This window comes from Dipodomys spectabilis, unplaced genomic scaffold, assembly GCF_019054845.1.
Source record: "Dipodomys spectabilis isolate Male_0828 unplaced genomic scaffold, ASM1905484v1 ptg000069l, whole genome shotgun sequence".
Taxonomy (NCBI): Eukaryota; Metazoa; Chordata; class Mammalia; order Rodentia; family Heteromyidae; genus Dipodomys; species Dipodomys spectabilis.
Window position 1 is genome coordinate 13,688,292 of NW_024870746.1, and position 18,470 is coordinate 13,706,761.

An 18,470-nucleotide genomic window follows, 5' to 3' on the forward strand; every position below is an offset into this window, starting at 1 on the left:
GCCAAAGTAAATGAAGCAGTAGAGTGTTTACTCTCCCTGAAAGCTGAATATAAAGAAAAAACTGGGAAGGAATACATACCTGGTCAGTCCCCATCATCTCAAAGTTCAGATTCAGGTTCTGTCAAAAATACTGGTACTGCTGGTCCAGAAACATCGGAAGCAAAAGCGTTTTTTGACAAAGTAGCTTGTCAGGGAGAAATAGTTCGAAAGCTTAAAGCTGAAAAAGCCTCTAAGGTGAGTGTTGTGTTTGCTTTGTGCACTTTTGTTTTTCCCATTTCATGCTGTTTTCTTTGCCTAGAACACTTTGTCTCCATCTACTTGTATTTCAGTTCTCACTGTTCTTATCTTGCCTCTTAGAGAAACCCCTTTCCCCAACTAGATATAGCTGAATATTTTCATGTCATTGCTTTTCCTGACAGAGTATGTAAAGAGCCTGTTTTTTTGTTTTTGTTTTTTGTTGGTCATGGGGCTTGAACTCAGTACCCTGTGACCTGTCCTTGCTTGAGCTTTTTCACTCAAGTCTAGCATTCTTCCACTTTGAACTTCCAATTTTCTGGTGGTTAATTGGAGATAAGAGGCCAGACTTTCCTGTCTGGCCTGGCTTCAAACCTTGATCCTCAGATCTCAGCCTCCCTAGTAGCTAGGATTATAGGTATGAGCCACCATCATCCAGTATACAAGCCTCCTTGTCAGTCTCAGAATAGGGTTTTTTTGTTTTGTTTTGTTTTAGCTCTGGTCTAGTTTCTGCTAATTCTATTTTTGTTTTGTCAGTAATGAGATTTGAACACTGGGCTTACAGCACTGTCCTTAAGCTTTTTTGCTCAAGGCTAGTGCTCTACTACTTTGAGCTACAGCTCCACTTCTGGTTTTCTGCTAGCTAAAGAGTCTCACAGACTTCCCTGCCAGGCTTACTTGGAACCATGAAATTTAGATCTCGACCTCCTGAGTAGCTAGGATTACAGACTTGAACCACAGGCATCTGTCTATTATCTTTATAATAAAGTGTTGGATATTTTTGGCAGAGAGGAGAGGATGGAGTGGCATTGAGAAAAGGTCTCATGATATGACTCAAGTTGTCTTCAAACTTGCATATAGCCTGTGCTTACTAAACTCATGATCCTTTTCCTCAGACCTGGCTGAGTAGAATGTGTGTGTATATGTGTACAGATTCACATGCATGCAAGACAGTAAGTTGCAGAGGCTTTACAGTTTAATCATAATATAGATACTTGACCATTGCCTTCTTTATGACTGTGATATGTTCAATTTAATGGATTTTACCTTCAAACCCTATGAAATACATACTATATATTGTAGGTTTTGATGGAAATATTCTATTCTATAACAAGACTATCCAGTAGGCAGTAGGCATTAGCCATGTGTGCTATTACCATTTGAAATGGCACTATTGCAACTGAGATCATGAATTTTAACTTTATTGATTCAAATAGCCCGTGTAACAACTGATTACTGTTTGGACAGTGTTGTTATAGACTGTTGTTTCCCAGTACCCTTGTATAATTCTGCCTCTGTTTTATCATACTTTGAACTTTATTTTCAGTAATTAGTATGTTTTTGTTTTTATTTTTGTTTTTTTGCCAGTCCTGGGCTTGAACTCAAGGGTCTGGGCACTGTCCCTGAGCTTCTTTTTGCTCAAGGCTAGCACTCTACCTGATGAACCACAGCACCACTTCTGGGTTTTTCTGTTTATGTGGTACTGAGGAATTGAACCCAGGTCTTCATGCATGCTAGGCAAGCACTTTAACCATATTCCCAGCCCAACTAGTATGTGTTAACATTTACCACCTCTACCTCATACTTCTTCACACCCCCACTTCTGACAGTGTTCACAAAGCTTTGAATACTATATTTGTGTATTATGTTAAGATAGTTATTTGAATTGATTAAGTACGGTCTTATACTCCATAGGATCAAGTAGATGCAGCTGTGCAAGAACTCCTTCAGCTGAAGGCACAGTACAAGTCTTTGACAGGAGTAGAGTATAAGCCCGTGTCAGCCACTGGAGCTGAGGACAAAGAAAAGAAGAAGAAAGAAAAAGAAAATACATCTGAAAAGCAGAGTAAACCTCAGAAACAAAATGATGGTCAAAGGAAAGACCCTCCTAAGAACCAGGGGAGTGGGCTGTCATCAAGTGGAGCAGGCGAAGGGCAAGGGCCAAAGAAACAAACCAGGTGAGAAATGGCAACTTCTCTTGAAGGAAAGCAGAACTTTGAATGTAATCAATTGTTACCTTTTTTTTTAATTGTTAAATTTTTGGTTAACTTGTCCATTAGGTTATGTCAGAGAATCTTAACTCTGTAATGTCAGCGGATAACTTAATTTTAAGTTTCAATTTTCTTAACTTTTAAAACAAGTGACACATGAATTTCTTGGGCTAAGCATCTCAGAACATAAGGAATTCCTATGCTTGTTTCCCATCATTCCACTTTCCTCTGCAACGAAGATGAATTGCTGGCCGATGTTAACCTGAAAATGTGATTAGGGGTGCTCAGTTGGTGTCGTTTATGCAAATACCCCAGAATTCCAAGAACTCCAATCTAAGACTTGGTCTTAGTTCTAAAATGTAAGGGATTTTCAGCTTGTACTAATTTCTTCTGTACCTGTTGAGTAATGGCAAATATTTATAAATATTTTTATTGCCCTTTTTTAGAAAATTAGCTTATGTTAGTTTTACAGAGGGACTTCCATTGTTTTGTTTTGTTTTTGGGTCTGGTCGTGGGGCCTGAACTCTGGGCCTGGGCGCTGTCCCTCAGCTCTTCAGCTCAAGGCTAGCACTCTACCACTTGAGTCACAGCGCCACTTCCAGCTTTTTTCTTTTTGCTTATGTGGTGCTGAGGAATCGAACCCAGGGCCGCAAGCATGCAAGGCAAGCACTCTACCACTGAGCCACCTTCCCAGCCCCTGTATTGTCTTTTTAAGAGAATATAATAGTTTGTTGTTTTTTTTTGCTTATTGATCATAGATAATAAGATTTATGGAATAGTGGAGGAGTGAGTAGAACTTGTTATCCTTTACCCTCTGATTGCTTGTAAAAGGACCAAGTTTTATATAGCTGTTTTGTGGTGATGTATCACAGGAAAACATAGGGGAATGCCTATGCAAAGTTATTGGCATCTTAAAGCCAGAAAAGCCTCGCTTATAAACTAAAACACTATGCCTTATATAAGTCATGACTAATGGATAGATCTTTCTATGTAGATTGTGAGACCAAAGTTCTTTGAGTGATAGTTGGGATATTTCCTCAAAAGGATAATTGTCTGGGATAGTTACGAGTTTTATGGATGTATATGTTTGGAGTTTTATGTTTGTTTTTCAGTGGTAGAGATTGAACTCAAGTAAACATTCCCAGTGTTAGAGACTACTGAGCTACACCCATTTCCTGCAATAATTTTTATTTCAGTTGTAGTTTATTGTATGATTATCTAGCTCTACTAATTTGGTATTTTTTCAAAGGAAAATGTACAATACATATGTATATATACATATGCATATATTCACATATTCATGTGTAGCTGCTGTTTTTATTACTTTTACACCTTTTAGTGAGATATGATCTTACTATAATTTTACCATGGTTGAGAATGACATAAATTTCTTTCTTCTTTTTTCTTTTTACCAGTCCTGGGGCTTGAACTCAGGGCCTAGGCACTGTCCCTGAGCTGCTTTTGCTCAAGACTAGCTAGCACTCTACCACTTGAGCCACAACAGCACTTCTGGGTTTTTCTGTTTATGTGGTACTGAGGAATCTAACCCAGGGCTTCATGCATGCTAGGCAAGCAAGCACTCTACCACTAAGCCACATTCCTAGCCCATAAATTTCTTTTTAGTAGGGAATATACATGACTAAGCTTTGTCTTTAACAAGCACATTAATTGAGTAAAGTACTTTGTAAAAGAGATGTTTATATTAAAACTATAGCTTTTGTTAGATTTGGTAGTAGTTTTTGGGAGAGTTTTTATTTTGGGCTTTCTTCCCTTTTTTTATACCTCTGGGCTTTGTACTTTCTATTGGCTTTTAAAATCATGGCTTATGTTCCACCACTTGAACCATACCTCCAGTCTAGCATTCTGTTGGTTAATTGAGATAAGAGCCTTTCAGACTTTTGCTTGGGCTGATTTCATAGAACTCAGCTTCCTGAGCCGCTAGGATTATAGACATCAAGCCAGTTTTGTAGTTTTTGGCCAATATCTCATCTTATATGACTAAATTGTTTTCTGTATTAAAAACATTCTCTCTCTCTCTCTCTCTCTCTCTCTATATATATATATATATATATATATAGAAAATCTATATACATACAAAATATAGAAATAAGTGATACTAAAAATATACATAATCTGTTTTGAACTTCATGGCTTTATTTTCAGTTCAGCCTGCCATGATTTGAAAGTATTTCTCTAAAGTACATGTTTGGAATTTAATCCCCAAATTCATATGTTGCTGTTATTTGGAAATGTAACTTTGGGGGGTAGTGGGAGGCAAGGAGGAAAGTAAAGATTATCTTTAGGTCAAGAAAGAGGACTTTATAGGCTGGGACTGTGGCTTAGTAGTAGAGTGCTCTAGCATGCATGAACACCTGGGTTTGATTCCTCAGTACCACATAAACAGAAAAAGACAGAAGTGGTACTATGGCTCAAGTGGTACAGTGCTAGCCTTGAGCAAAAGAAGCTCAGGGACAAATGCCTGGGCCCTGAATTCAAGCCCCAGGACTGACAAGAAAGGAAAAGAACAGAGCAGAAAAGAAAAGAAAAGGAGCTTTTATAGAGTTTTAGTAGCTTTATAAGAAAAGAGATAAACCAGCAACTGCTGAGCCATGTTCCTCCATACACCATTTTTATTTTCTTTTTCATGTCTGCAGATTGGGTCTTGAGGCAAAAAAAGAAGAAAATCTTGCGGATTGGTATTCTCAAGTGAGTATGCTCTCAGTTGATTTTTTAATTTTCTCAAAGTCTGTTTTATATTTAGATAGGATCCACTCAGTTGTTAAAGTTAATAAATCTAGTAGATCCTTGGTATCTGTTAATATACCATGATCTCCAAGAAGACCACTATTGAGGGAAAACCATGAGAACTTAGGATTCATAAAGTTTAATACTATACTATGGATGCTTAATTCATTTTTCCCCATAATGCCATCAAACCCGTGTTGAAGACAAGCAGTCTGTCAACAAACCTCAATCTTCATTGTGCCATTTTAATGAACTTTGTGGATATCTTTCCTTTCCCTTCCCAGTCCCACCCCGCTTCTTTTTCCTTACTCTTTTCTCCCCTTCTCCCTGGGGCCTCTCCCTTCCTCCCCTTTTCTAATATTAGGGCATTGAACTCAAGGCCTTGCACTTTTACTAGGTTTGCCTGTTCAGCTGGTGCTCTACCACTTGAGCCACACCTAGCTTGGCTTTTTTTTTTTTTTTGTCCTGGGGCTTGAACTTAAGGCCTGGGTGCACTGGCAATGAGCTCTTTTGCTCTCTATCACTTTAAGCCACAGTGCTGCTTCCGGTTTTCTGGTGGTTAATTGGAGATAAGAGTTCCATGGACTTTCCTGCCCTGACTGGCTTCAAACCACAATCCTTAGATGTCAGCCTCTTGAGTAGCTAGTAGGCCACATGAGCAGTGGGCCACCAGTGCTCAGGTTGGCTTTTTGCTAGTTAATTTGAGATGGAATCTTAGACTTTTTTTCCTGGGCTAGCTTCCAACCTTGATGTTTTGCCTCCTTAGAAGCTAGGATTACAAGCATGAGCCACCCATGCCTGGCTGATGACTTACTTTTACTTTTGAGGAGGAGAATATTAAAGACAGGAAAATATTCATTAGATCACAGAACTATTTAAAAATAACTAGTGATAATAGAACTAAGAACTCCACATCAGTTGGGCTACATGATATGCATGTGAAATTTTAAAAAGTTTATATTTTGAATATTTAAAACTTCTGTCGAGGAAGTGGCGCTGTAGCTCAAGTGGTAGAGTGGTCGCCTTGAGCTGAAGAGCTGAGGGACAGCGCCCAGGCCCAGAGTTCAAGCCCCACGACCGACAAAAAAAAAAAAAAACTTCTGTCGAAACCAAGTGTTAGATGGGCTCAGGTGGCTCATACCTGTAATTCTTAGCTACTCAGGAGCTGAGACAGTTCTAAGATAGCCTGAGCAGAAAGGTCTGCTAGACTCTTCTCTCCAATTAACCAGCAAAAAACTGGAAGTAGAGCTGTGCCTCAAGAAGTAGAGCTGTGCCTCAAGTGCCAGCCTTAAGGAAAAAGCTAAGAGAGAATACCCTGGCCCTCAGTTCAAGTCCCAGTACCAGCACCAGAAAGAAAAAGTAGAATCTGCTATTGAGACGGGACTTACTGAATATACAGTGCCTTTCTACATATAGTCTGTGGTCTTTTGAACAAGTTAGTTTTCAAGGCATGTCCACATAAATTCTTGGATCAAAAGGCAGCCCTGGCAGTATACATTGGCTCTTAGCTATGTAGAAGTAGGGCTTGGGAGGATCACAATTCAAATCTAGCCCTGGAAAAAGCTAGCCAGATCCCATCTCAACATTATAAATAAGCTTAAGTTTAGTTGTAATAGGGCAAGTGATAGATGGTCACAGCTAGATGAGTAAGATACAGATAAGAAAGTTTTGTCCATATTTGCCTGGGTAAAAACAGAAGACCTATCTAAAAAAATAACCTGAAGTAAACAGACATAGAGGCTTGGCTTAAGTGCTAGAATACTTTTCCTAGCCTGTATGAGGCCATAAGTTAAAAGGCAAGGAGATAGTAATGGTTTGTTTTTTCCCCTAGTAAAGTCAGGGGATTTGTCTGAAGTCCCAAAGATAGTAAGTAAATAGTAGAGACAAGATTGGAGTGCAAGTCTTAAGAGTTTAGAGACCTGTTTTTTGTTGCTTCTCATTGTAGGAAGATGTGTTTTTATTATCATCCAGATCTTTCACTTTACAAGTGTGGATCAACAGAGGAAATGTCTAGATTGGACTTTCATTTTATTTACTTATTTTTTAAGACAGAATCTACTATGTAAGCCAAGCTGGCCTCAACCTTGTAATCTACCTGTCTCAGCCTCCTGAGTGTTGAGATTACAGGTGTGTGCAGTTACACCTGGCTCAGATTGGAATTTTTATTATTGTATACTTTTGCCATTTATAGAATTGTGCTTAACAGCAAAATTAAGCTTCACAGATTTTATTTTTCTCTTAAAAAGGTCATTACAAAGTCAGAAATGATTGAATACTATGATGTGAGTGGCTGTTATATTCTTCGACCATGGTCATATTCCATTTGGGAATTCATTAAGGACTTTTTTGATACTGAGATTAAGAAACTTGGTGTTGAAAACTGCTATTTCCCCATATTTGTGTCTCAAGCTGCATTAGAGAAAGAGAAGAATCATGTTGCTGACTTTGCCCCTGAGGTAAGTGAGCTTTGATTTTTTTTTTAAAGTAGCATACATTTATTGTACAAGGGGCGGTTTTATTGTTCTTCGTGTGTATACATTGTATCTGGATCATCTTGAACCCCCTGTATCATTCTCCTTCCCATTCTCCTTTCTTAAAGCAATTTCAGTAGATTTCATTCTTCTGTTTTATTACATGCAAATAAACTACTTAAGCCCTATTCATCCTCATTCACTCTCTTTGTTAGTCCTCCCTCCCTCTCCCCACTCAGCCCACCATCCTCTTTTATTTTCAAAATAATGGTGTGACCTGGGTTGCTCATGTGATTTGCATGAGGATTTTGCTTTTTCTTTTTAGTATTTTGGTAGTTCTGGGGTTTGATCTCAGGGCCTTGCACGTGCTAGACATGTGCTCTTATCTCTGAGCCATACCTCCAGCCCTTCACTCTTTGATTTTTTTGGAGTTTTCTTTTATAAATTTCAAAGTATATTTTTAGTGGTGTCTAACAACCAGTTTGTAGAAACATAAGACTTTTTATTTTAAAATTGTATTTTACCCTTGTGCCAAGTTATGATTGTCACATTACATAACTGGAACCCTATCTTCCAGTAACAGCCTCAGTGATTTGAAATTGCCTTACTGATTTTGAGAAAAAGAAAATTTGTCTACCTTTATACTATTGTTGTGAAATGCCATTGAACAACAATGCATGGAAATGATTCTATTTTACTAGGTTGCTTGGGTTACAAGATCTGGCAAAACAGAGTTGGCGGAACCAATTGCCATCCGGCCTACCAGTGAAACAGGTGAGAACAGTAGAAAGCTCATTGAGTTCTTAGCCAGCTGCACTTTTAGAGTTGAGTCTCAGCTTTTGTTTTGTGATATGTGTCATCCTTGTCAGTAGCACATTGTTCAGGAATGGTATGGAATTTTCCTTAAGCATAATAAAAATTCTTTTTTTACTTAAATTCATTGCTTTCCTGAGGCCCTGGGTTCGATTCCTCAGCACTACATAAGCAAAAAGAGAAAAGCTGGAAGTAGCGTTGTGGCTCAAGTGGTAGAGTGCTAGCCTTGAGCTGAAGAGCTGAGGGACAGCGCCCAGGCCCAGAGTTCAGGCCCCACAACCAGCCTCCCCCCCCCCCCCAAAAAATAAAATAAAATAAAATTTCTTGGAATAGTATTTCAAGGAATTTTACTACAATAGTGGTTAGTCTTGGGATTGATTAAAACATTGCAAACACACACACCACTGCAACCAACACCAAATTTTACTCATCCATTAGGAAGAATAATGATATGATTTGTAGGAAAATGGATGGAATTGGGGAGATAACAGGTTTGACAAGAAATGTACTTACTGCCTTACTTAAGTAACTGTAATCCCTATGTACATCACCTTGACAATAAAATTTAAATTTAAATTAAAAAGAAAATAGATGGAATTGGAAACAATTATGTGAAATCCAGTCCAGAATTTCTGGGATTGTGACTTAGTGGTAGAGTGCTTGCGTGAAGCCCTGTGCTCAATTCCTCAGTACGACATAAACAGAAAAAGCCAGAAGTGACACTGTGGCTCAAGTGGCAGTAGAGTGCTACCCTGAGCAAAAGAATCTCAGAGTCAGTGCCCAGTCCCTGAGTTCAAGTTCTGGACTGGCAAAAAAAAAAAAATCTGGCCCAGAGAGAAAAAATACATGTTTTCTCATATGTAGAAGTTAGATCTGAATGATAAATAATATAAGAAAATACGTGTTGGGTCCTGTGGACTTAACACAGTTGGTGAAAGTACGGCATGCCCATGGGAGGAGTCTAGCAACAAAACTCCTGAGTTTGACGAGTGAGTACCAAGATGCTGGAGCATGTTTTGTCAGGGGAAGGGAGGAGATAGGGAGCAGACCAATGGAGAGAGGGGCTAGTACTGTAATAATGTTCAATGTATATATGTGAAAATGGAATCAGGTAATGCGGAAGGATAGATGGAGTTGAGAGACATGGGGGATAACTAAAAGAAGTGACATGTTGAATTGAAATTTATTTGTACAATGACATATATATATACATACATATATAGATATATATATATATGTATGTATGTATGTATATGTATAAAAACTTTGTAAACTGGGCACCAGTGGCTCATGCCACTCAGGAGGCTGAGATCTGAAGATGGTGGTTTGAAGCCAGCCCTGGCAGGAAAGTCTATGAGACTCTTATCTCCAGTAAACTACTGAGAACAAGCCAGAAGTGGCACTGTGGCTCAAGTGGTAGAGCACTAGCCTTGAACAAAAGAAACTCGGACTCAGGACCCTCACCCCATAGTTCAAGCCCCAGGACTGACCAAAAAGTAAAAAAAAATAAAATGTACAAACTAATCCTTCATGCCATACTTATTTTTAAATTTTGTTACTCATTTTAATACATTCATAAGTAGAGTTGTGGAGTTTTTTGTTTTGTTTTTTTGTGTGGCTTAAATTCAGAGTCTTTAGCTTTTTCACTCACTTTACCACTTGAGCTACAGCTCTTCTCTCTGCTTTTTTGCGGGGTGCGGGGGGGTGGGGCAGGAGAACAGTTGTGGGGCTTAAACCCTGGGCCTGGGCGCTGTCCCTGAGCTCTTCAGCTCAAGGCTAGCACTCTACCACTTGAGCCACAACGCCACTTTTTTTCTTTTTGCTCATGTGGTGCTGAAGAATCGAACCCAGGGCCTCATGCATGCAAGGCAAGCGCTCTACCACTGAGCCACCTTCCCAGCCCCTCTCTGCTTTTTAATTAGAGGTAAGAGTCTGAAGGATTTTCTTGCCCAGGCTGGCTTGGAACCAAGATTCTCAGTTCTCTGCCTCCTGAGTAGCTAGGATTACAAGCATGAACCACTGGCAACTGGCCATGTGTAAAAATTTTAAAGGTTATTACTAAATACATTTATTTTAATCAAGTTTTTTAAATTTTCATCCTTACAACAAAACTGAAGTCACAGGCAGCTATAATCTCTTACTTTGAAGGTAAAGAAAGCTCTCTGAGAGGCTGGGAAAGTGGCTCAGTGGTAGAGTGCATGCCTCACATGCATGAGGCCCTGTGTTCAATTCTTCAGCACCACATAAGCAGAAAAAGACAGAAGTGGCGCTGTGGCTCAAGTGGTAGAGCGCTTGCCTTGAGCTGAAGAGCTGAGGGACAGCGCCCAGGCCCAAAGTTCAGGCCCCATGACTGACCAAAAAAAAAAAAGCTCTCTGAAAGACTAAGTCATTTTCCTAAAATTACTCATGGTAAATGGAAGTGCTGCTGGAAAATGACTTTTAAAGTGATTATCCATATTTAGATGTAGGAATGTTTATTTTTTATTTGATACTTCTAGTGACATTCTTGTGTGCCCTTACTGAAATTTTGATACTAGCTTTTTTTCTCACATCAAATTGGCAAGTTTTTTTAATTGATTGTATATCACAAATAGGCTCTAATTGTTATATTCTAGGTAGATCTAAGTAAGATTCATTCTAATATGTAACTGCTGAATTTGGGGAGTTTTTTAACTTTCACATCTTTGATATCGGTGATCTGTACTGATGGGCTAACGGTGAGAACTAAATAGGATTATAAATGCAAAGAATTTAACATAGAACTTTGTTTCCAAAAGCAAACAAAACATGAAAGCAGTCAAAGTAAATGAATGTTATTCTTCATGAATTTAAATTTAATAAGTATAATCAAGTGAATCCTTAAATGACTAAGTTACTTGTGTTTTCCTGTATCTTTCAGTCATGTATCCTGCATATGCAAAATGGGTGCAGTCACACAGAGACCTGCCCATCCGGCTCAATCAGTGGTGCAATGTGGTGGTAGGTCCACACTACTACTCATCATATTTTCCTTTTAGTTTTTGAAGTATTATGGATCATGATTATGATTTTTGGTTACTTACCATGTAAAGTTGTTAATAAGAATGGAAAGCTGTCTATAATAACCAACTGCACTCTTTGCTCTTCTAGCGTTGGGAGTTCAAGCACCCCCAGCCTTTCCTCCGGACTCGTGAATTCCTTTGGCAGGAAGGGCACAGTGCATTTGCTACCTTTGAAGAAGCAGCAGAAGAGGTATAAAAAATCTTTTTCATGTTATTTATGATTGTTTTTGTTTAGGCTCTGCTTTTTTAATTAAAATGTGTGCAACATTTGTTACAAGGTAAAATCAAATTAATTCAGATGTGAATAGATTTTAATAATTGTTTATTGAAGTTTTACTAAAAAAAAAACATACAGTTAAATTCAGTTGAAAATATTATTGTGCTTTGTAGAATAGTTATATGATTGAAAATTATCATTTTTCACTCAGATTGCTATATATTCTTACAATCATTTTTTTCTAATTCCAAATTTATACAGTTTTAAAAAGATGTTCAACCTCACTGTCTTCTTTACTGTTGTTTATTTCTTTTTTCATTTAACAATATTGGAGGTTGAATGGGGTCTTATACTTTCTAGGCAGGCACCCTGCCAAGTTGTGCCCACAACCTAAATGTCTTTTTTTTTGGGGGGGGGGGGGTGTCTGGTCATGGGGCCTGAACTCTGGGCCTAGGCGCTGTCCCTCAGCTCTTCAGCTCAAGGCTAGCCCTCTACCACTTGAGCCACAGCGCCACTTCTGACTCTTTTCTTTTTGCTTATGTGGTGCTGAGGAATCGAACCCAGGGCCTCAGGCATGCAAGGCAAGCGCTCTACCACTGAGCCACCTTCCCAGCCATAAATCTCTTTTAATGAATCTCATTTAGCTTTTAACTTTTCCATTATAAAAATATTTTATGTTTGAAGTACACAGTTTATAGATTATAGTGAATAAATATGCCCTAAATTTAGACACATTTTTGTTTAACTTATTTTTATAGGTCTTACAGATACTTGAGTTATATGCTCGAGTATATGAAGAACTCCTGGCAATTCCTGTTGTGAGAGGAAGGAAGACTGAAAAGGAAAAGTTTGCAGGAGGAGACTATACAACAACAGTAGAAGCATTCATATCTGCTAGTGGGAGAGCTATCCAGGTACCACACTGCCACCACTGTGGGTAACAGGACCATCCATGGGCAGATACAGCAATTTCTTCTGTCACAGAGAAATACATTCTTGTTGTTGAAATAGGGTCTCATTATGTAGCACAAGCTGACCTTGAATTTATGGTGTGTCTGGCTTAGCCCTGGAATGCACACACTACAAATTGTTATCACACTCTGCCACACTAGAAATTCTTACTCCTGCGTAACTATAATTGTGTACCCATGTGTCAGCTTTCCCCATATTTCATTCTTACTTACCCCTGTGGTAATCACTATTTTATTCTAAATTTCCATGCAGTGAACTTCTTAAGAGTCAACATATGAGTGAGATCATGCGGTACTTTGGATTTTGTCTTCTCATATTTCACATAGCTTAACTTAATCCCCTTCCTTCCAAACAAAACAAAAATCCTGGTATGTTACTGTATAATAGGATAACAATAATGTATTATGCATTATTGTTTATGATATGATATGATTATGATAAATCTTGTATAAAGAAATTATAAATACTGGCAATAGTTATGAGCCTGTGGCTCATGCCTGTAATCCTAGCTACTTAGGGGGCTGAGATCCGAGGATCATGGTTCAATGCCAGCCCAGGCAGGAAAGTCTGTGAGACTCTTAAATTAACCACCAGAAAACTGGAAGTAGTGCTATGGCTCAAGTGGTAGAGTGCTTGCCTTGAGCTGAAGAGCTCATGGACAGTGCCCAGGCTCAGAGTTCAAGACCCATGACAGAGGAAGAAAAAAAAAAAGGTAAATACTTAAGGAGATATATTTAAACATTATGCATTGTCTACATATATTGAAATATCGAAATATGTTACAACATTGATGTGTTCAGTTTTTATGTTTTTATCTACCAACTAAATAATAAAGTTGGACGTGATTTAGGTATGCCTGTAATCTCAGCAGTTTAGGAAGTGGAGGCAGGAGCATCACTGTCTGAGCCTGGGCCAGGAAAAAGCTTGATAGAGAAACTAAAAGCAAACGGGCATAGCTCCTGAGTTTAAACCTCAATAACACAAGGGAAAAAAAAGATAAAGATAAATAAAAATATGTATTTAAAAGAAAAGTGTTTTAAGTACTTTCTAGTTTATCATATTTTTAGTGCATTCGCCATCTTTAAATCTCCAGGTCTAATTAATTTCTGAATCACCAAAGTATGGATACCTTTTTAAATATGTACTGAAAAGCCGGGCGCCAGTGGCTCACGCCTGTAATCCTAGCTACTCAGGAGGCTGAGATCTGAGGATCGCAGTTCAAAGCCAGCCCGGGCAGGAAAGTCCGTGAGACTCATCTCCAGTAAACTACTAGAAAACCGGAAATGGCCCTGTGGCTCAAGCAGTAGACGCTCACCTTGAGCTGAAGAGCGCAAGGACAGTGCCCAAGCCCCACGACCAACAAAAAATAAATAAATAAATAAAATTGTACTGAAAGTTATTTCTATATAAAGGGGTTTCCATAGCAAAACAATTATGTAGTTTTGGGTGTTCCCCCTGCCCTCCCCCCCCCCACTAATTCTGATCTCTCATTTATACTTACATTTTAAACCTATGCAGCCTCCAAAGTAGTGCTGTGTTAAAACATGTAATTTTATCATACCTTCAAAGGCATAAAAAAATTAGTAAAATTAAAGCTTATGTTTTTCTCTTTATTTTAGGGGGCAACATCACATCATTTAGGCCAGAATTTTTCTAAAATGTGTGAAATCATTTTTGAAGATCCAAAATCACCTGGTGAGAAGCAATTTGCCTATCAATGTTCCTGGGGACTGACAACGCGAACCATTGGTGTTATGATCATGGTGCATGGGGACAACATGGGCTTGGTACTGCCACCTCGTGTAGCTTGTGTTCAGGTAAAGAGAATATTTCCTTTTTCTGTTTTTCATTTCATTTATAAAAGAAGCCATGTTTATTAACTTGAAATCATGATTTGGAAGATGTGAAATTTGCAAGGCTGTTGTTTTGAATGATATTATTTGGGTAGGTTTCTCTGACAATAAAATAACAGAATATAGCTTAGACCTGTTTTGTACAACTGCATATTATTTGCATTGTTATTGTTTGTACTTATTTAATTTGTGTGTGTGTGTGTGTGTGTGTGTGTGTGTGTATGTGAATGTATGTATGTAGCAGTCCTAGAGTTTGGACTTTAGGCTTGGGTGCCGTCCCATTTTCTGGTGATTAATTGGAGATAAGAGTCTCTCGGACTCCTGGGCTGGCTTTGAAATGTGATCCTCAGATCTCAGCCTCCTGAGTAATTAGGATTACAGGAATGAGTGCCCTGCTTCTTTTAATTTCTAAAACTATATTGTAGCTGGCTACCAATAAACCAGGCTTTCTTTAATTTTTAAAGCTATTTTCTTTTTTTTCTTTTTTTTTTTTTGGGTCCGGTCGTGGGGCCTGAACTCTGGGCCTGGGCACTGTCCCTCAGCTCTTCAGCTCAAGGCTAGCGCTCTACCACTTGAGCTACAGCGCCACTTCCGGCTTTTTTCTTTTTGCTTGTGTGGTGCTAAGGAATCGAACCCAGGGCCTCATGCATGCAAGGCAAGTGCTCTACCACTGAGCCACCTTCCCAGCCCTTTAAAGCTATTTTCTATCCAGGACAGTGCTCAGTCCCTGAGTTCATGCCCAGAACCAGTGTGCGTGTGCACACACGCATGCACACACATATACACACACTACTTTGTATAAAACTTCTTTAGATCATTTTTTAATGTATAAAACTTCTTTAGATCATTTTTTAAAATGAGTTATAAGCCGGGCTCTGGTGGCTCACACCTGTAATCCTAGCTACTCAGGAAGCTGAGATCTGAGGATCACGGTTCAAAGCCATCCTGGGTAGGAAAGTCTGTGAGACTCTTATCTCCAATAAACCACTAGAAAACGGGAAATGGCACTGTGGCTCAAGCAGTAGAGTGCTGGCCTTGAGCTGAAGAGCGCAGGGACAGCGCCCAAGCCCAGAGTTCAAGCCCCATGACCGACCAAAATAATAAATAAAATGAGTTATAATAGACTAAATGAAATGGTAAGTCAACTGAAAATTCATTTATGTAGATAAGCAATAAATATATAAATAGTGGATAGATATTAGGTGTAGATTAAGAATCATGTAAGTTGATTAGGCTTTTTAAAACTTTTATATCTGGGAAGGAAAAACTAGAAGAGAGCAAAGGAAAGTAACATTGTCCAAAAAGAAATATACTCATTACTTAACTTATGAAACTGTAGCTCCTCTGTATATTACCTTTATAATAACAATTTAAAATTTTTTTTTTAAATTTAATTTAATTTTATTTGTGAACATACTGTACAGAGGAGTTACAGTTACATGGGCAGGATAATGCGTACATTTCTTATCAAGCATTGCAGCCTCCTCCTTTGTTTATCCTTCACATCCCTTCCCAGCCTCCCCCCTCCCCCCCAATCCCAATCCTTCTCCTTCCCCCCCCCCCCCAACGTTGTAAAGCTCGTTTTGGACATGACAACTTGTACTTCTCATTGTTACAACAGGTCCACCTGTATCCTTAAACAACTGGTTTTTCCCCATCTCCTCCACAAGTTATACTGACATCAAATATAGTGAAAGCAGGGGTTATACTGTGGAGGAGGGACATACAAAGCAACAAAGAGATAATCTTATAAATGTGTTAGAAACACATGCATGAAAGAAAAAAAAACATTAAAATACACATCTAAGGGTTCATTTTCCTGACATCACATTATCTGACCTTTTCCGCTTGACTCATACATATACTAGATATTACAAATAAGGGAAACCATGGGACCTACGTTTCTTTGGGCCTGGCTTACTTCAGTTAATATAATTTTTTCCAAGTTTTTCCATTTCCTAACAAATGGGGCAATGTCATTCTTTCTGATGGAGGCATAGAATTCCATTGTGTATATATACCACATTTTCTTGATCCATTCATCTACTGAGGGGCATCTGGGTTGGTTCCATATCTTAGCTATGGTAAATAATGCTGCAATAAACATAGTTGTCCTGGTAGCAAACAAGACAATTTAAAATTTTTAAAAACTTTAAATCTGGTAGGTTTTTACAGGACTTTAGTGCTTCTATGTGGTTATTTCTGTATGCTGGATTCTAGGTGGTGGTTATTCCTTGTGGTATTACAAATACACTTTCTGAAGAAGACAAAGAAGCTCTGATGGCCAAATGCAATGATTATCGACAGAGATTGCTCAATGTTAACATTCGAGTTAGAGTCGATTTGCGAGATAACTACTCTCCAGGCTGGAAGTTCAATCACTGGGAGCTCAAGGTAAATCCCTCAGTTCAATCTTTTTCTCCTGAATCTTCAACCTAGCTTTAGATTGTCTGTACATTTGTTTCTTTTTAACTTAAGGTTTTTTATGTTAGAAGTGAACTTGAAGGTTTTGTTTAAAATAAGTAAACCTCATGTAATTGATATATGATGTTTATGCCAGGAATTCATGTAAGTTGTTTGAACAGTTGGATATAATACTAGAATAATGCTGTATGGGAATCACTTGTCACTGTTGGGTTTTTATTCCACATATTTTACATCAGTTGATTTTCAGTTTGTCTATCCAAAGCCCATCTGAAATCTGGTTTATTATAATATAAATTTCACTTATCTATCATACAGTGCTGTTAAGATGAACTATGTGCTTAATTCCATTTTATGAACTTCTGGAATTTAAATCTTTTTCTTTAAAACCAAGAATTTAAGTTTTTTTCTTCATTCATTTATTTTTGGAATCAAGGTTTCACTATGTAGCCCAAACCTCAAATTTTGAATCCTTTTGTCTTAGCCTCCTGACTGCTGGGATTATAAATGGCCATCTATCATCTATTCCTGCCTAGCTTAGGGAGTCATAATTGGATCTAGAAATTAGGAGTCAAGAATATAATTCACATTATATAGGAAATTGGAATGAGAAAATGTAGTGAGATTTTCAAGTTTTGATGTAAGCTTGGTAATGCTGAGATTATTCATTATCAATACATTTATCATTCCCAAAGTTGCTAATATTTACAATATTACATTTTTTAATGTTCCTTGAGTGAAACTATCTTCTGGGCTGGAACACAGATGCTGCTTTCCTTGTATTTGGTAGTACTTTCTCTAGTGAGGACTTTAAGATGGACGTTTTCTCCTTTTGAAAAAGAAAGAAATGGGTCTTTCTTGCTTAGAAATAGCTTTTCAGTGGTATGTAGTGTAGCAGCTTCTCTAAACCAATTTACACATGCCTGGATACCAAATGTTAAAGGATAAACTTCTTACTGATACAAAGTTAATTAAACAGAAATGCCTCCATATTCCTTTCTCAATCACTCCCCTATTGCTGTTTGTTTTGAGTCCCTGGTAAACCTGCACTTTGTGAGTGGAGATACTGCTAATTTGAGCTATACTGTAGAGTCCATGTCTTCATTCCTGAGAAAGAAAATAAAGCCCTTAAGTTTTTAACTTCATGCCCAAAATTGAAAAAAAACATGAGAAAGAGTTTGACCAGCTATTGAAAAGTATGGATACAAATCAAGCTCTAAGTATACTCCAGAAGTTTCAGGTTTTAGATCATTTTCTTCTTTCTTTCTTTCTTTATTTTATTATTTTATTTATTTATTTTTTTTGTCAATTGTGGGGCTTGAACTCTGGGCTTGGGCACTATCCCTGTGTTCTTCAGCTTAAGATGAGCGCTTTACCGTTTGAGCCACAGCACCACTTCCGGTTTTCTAGTGGTTTATTGGAGCTAGGAATCTCATGGACTTTCCTGCCCAGGCTGGCTTTGAACCGTGATCCTCAGATCTCAGCCTCCTGAGTAGCTAGGATTACAGGTGTGAGCCACCAATGCCCGGCTTAGATCATTTTCAATTTGAGATTTTTATAGATGCTTAAGTAATTATGTCTATAAATATTTGAAAATGTGAGGAACTGAAATGTGAAACACGTTTGGTCTGAAGCATTTTGAACTAAAGATGCTTACTCTTAGCTTTATTTTCCCCCTTCTATGCTGGGATTGAGCCCAGTGATTCATT

At 38.2% G+C, this 18,470-nt stretch overlaps 1 protein-coding gene across 1 annotated transcript in view; it reads left to right on the forward strand.

The window, feature by feature from the left end:
- Eprs1 (glutamyl-prolyl-tRNA synthetase 1) overlaps positions 1-18,470 on the forward strand; it is a 65,200-nt gene that overhangs the window by 38,190 nt on the left and 8,540 nt on the right. The window contains exons 19-28 of the mRNA XM_042681397.1: positions 1-234; positions 1,930-2,192; positions 4,880-4,931; positions 7,217-7,426; positions 8,143-8,215; positions 11,154-11,233; positions 11,384-11,485; positions 12,271-12,426; positions 14,104-14,301; positions 16,558-16,731. Of these exons, the coding sequence (XP_042537331.1) occupies positions 1-234; positions 1,930-2,192; positions 4,880-4,931; positions 7,217-7,426; positions 8,143-8,215; positions 11,154-11,233; positions 11,384-11,485; positions 12,271-12,426; positions 14,104-14,301; positions 16,558-16,731 (1,542 nt within the window). The remainder of the gene's footprint in view (positions 235-1,929; positions 2,193-4,879; positions 4,932-7,216; positions 7,427-8,142; positions 8,216-11,153; positions 11,234-11,383; positions 11,486-12,270; positions 12,427-14,103; positions 14,302-16,557; positions 16,732-18,470) is intronic.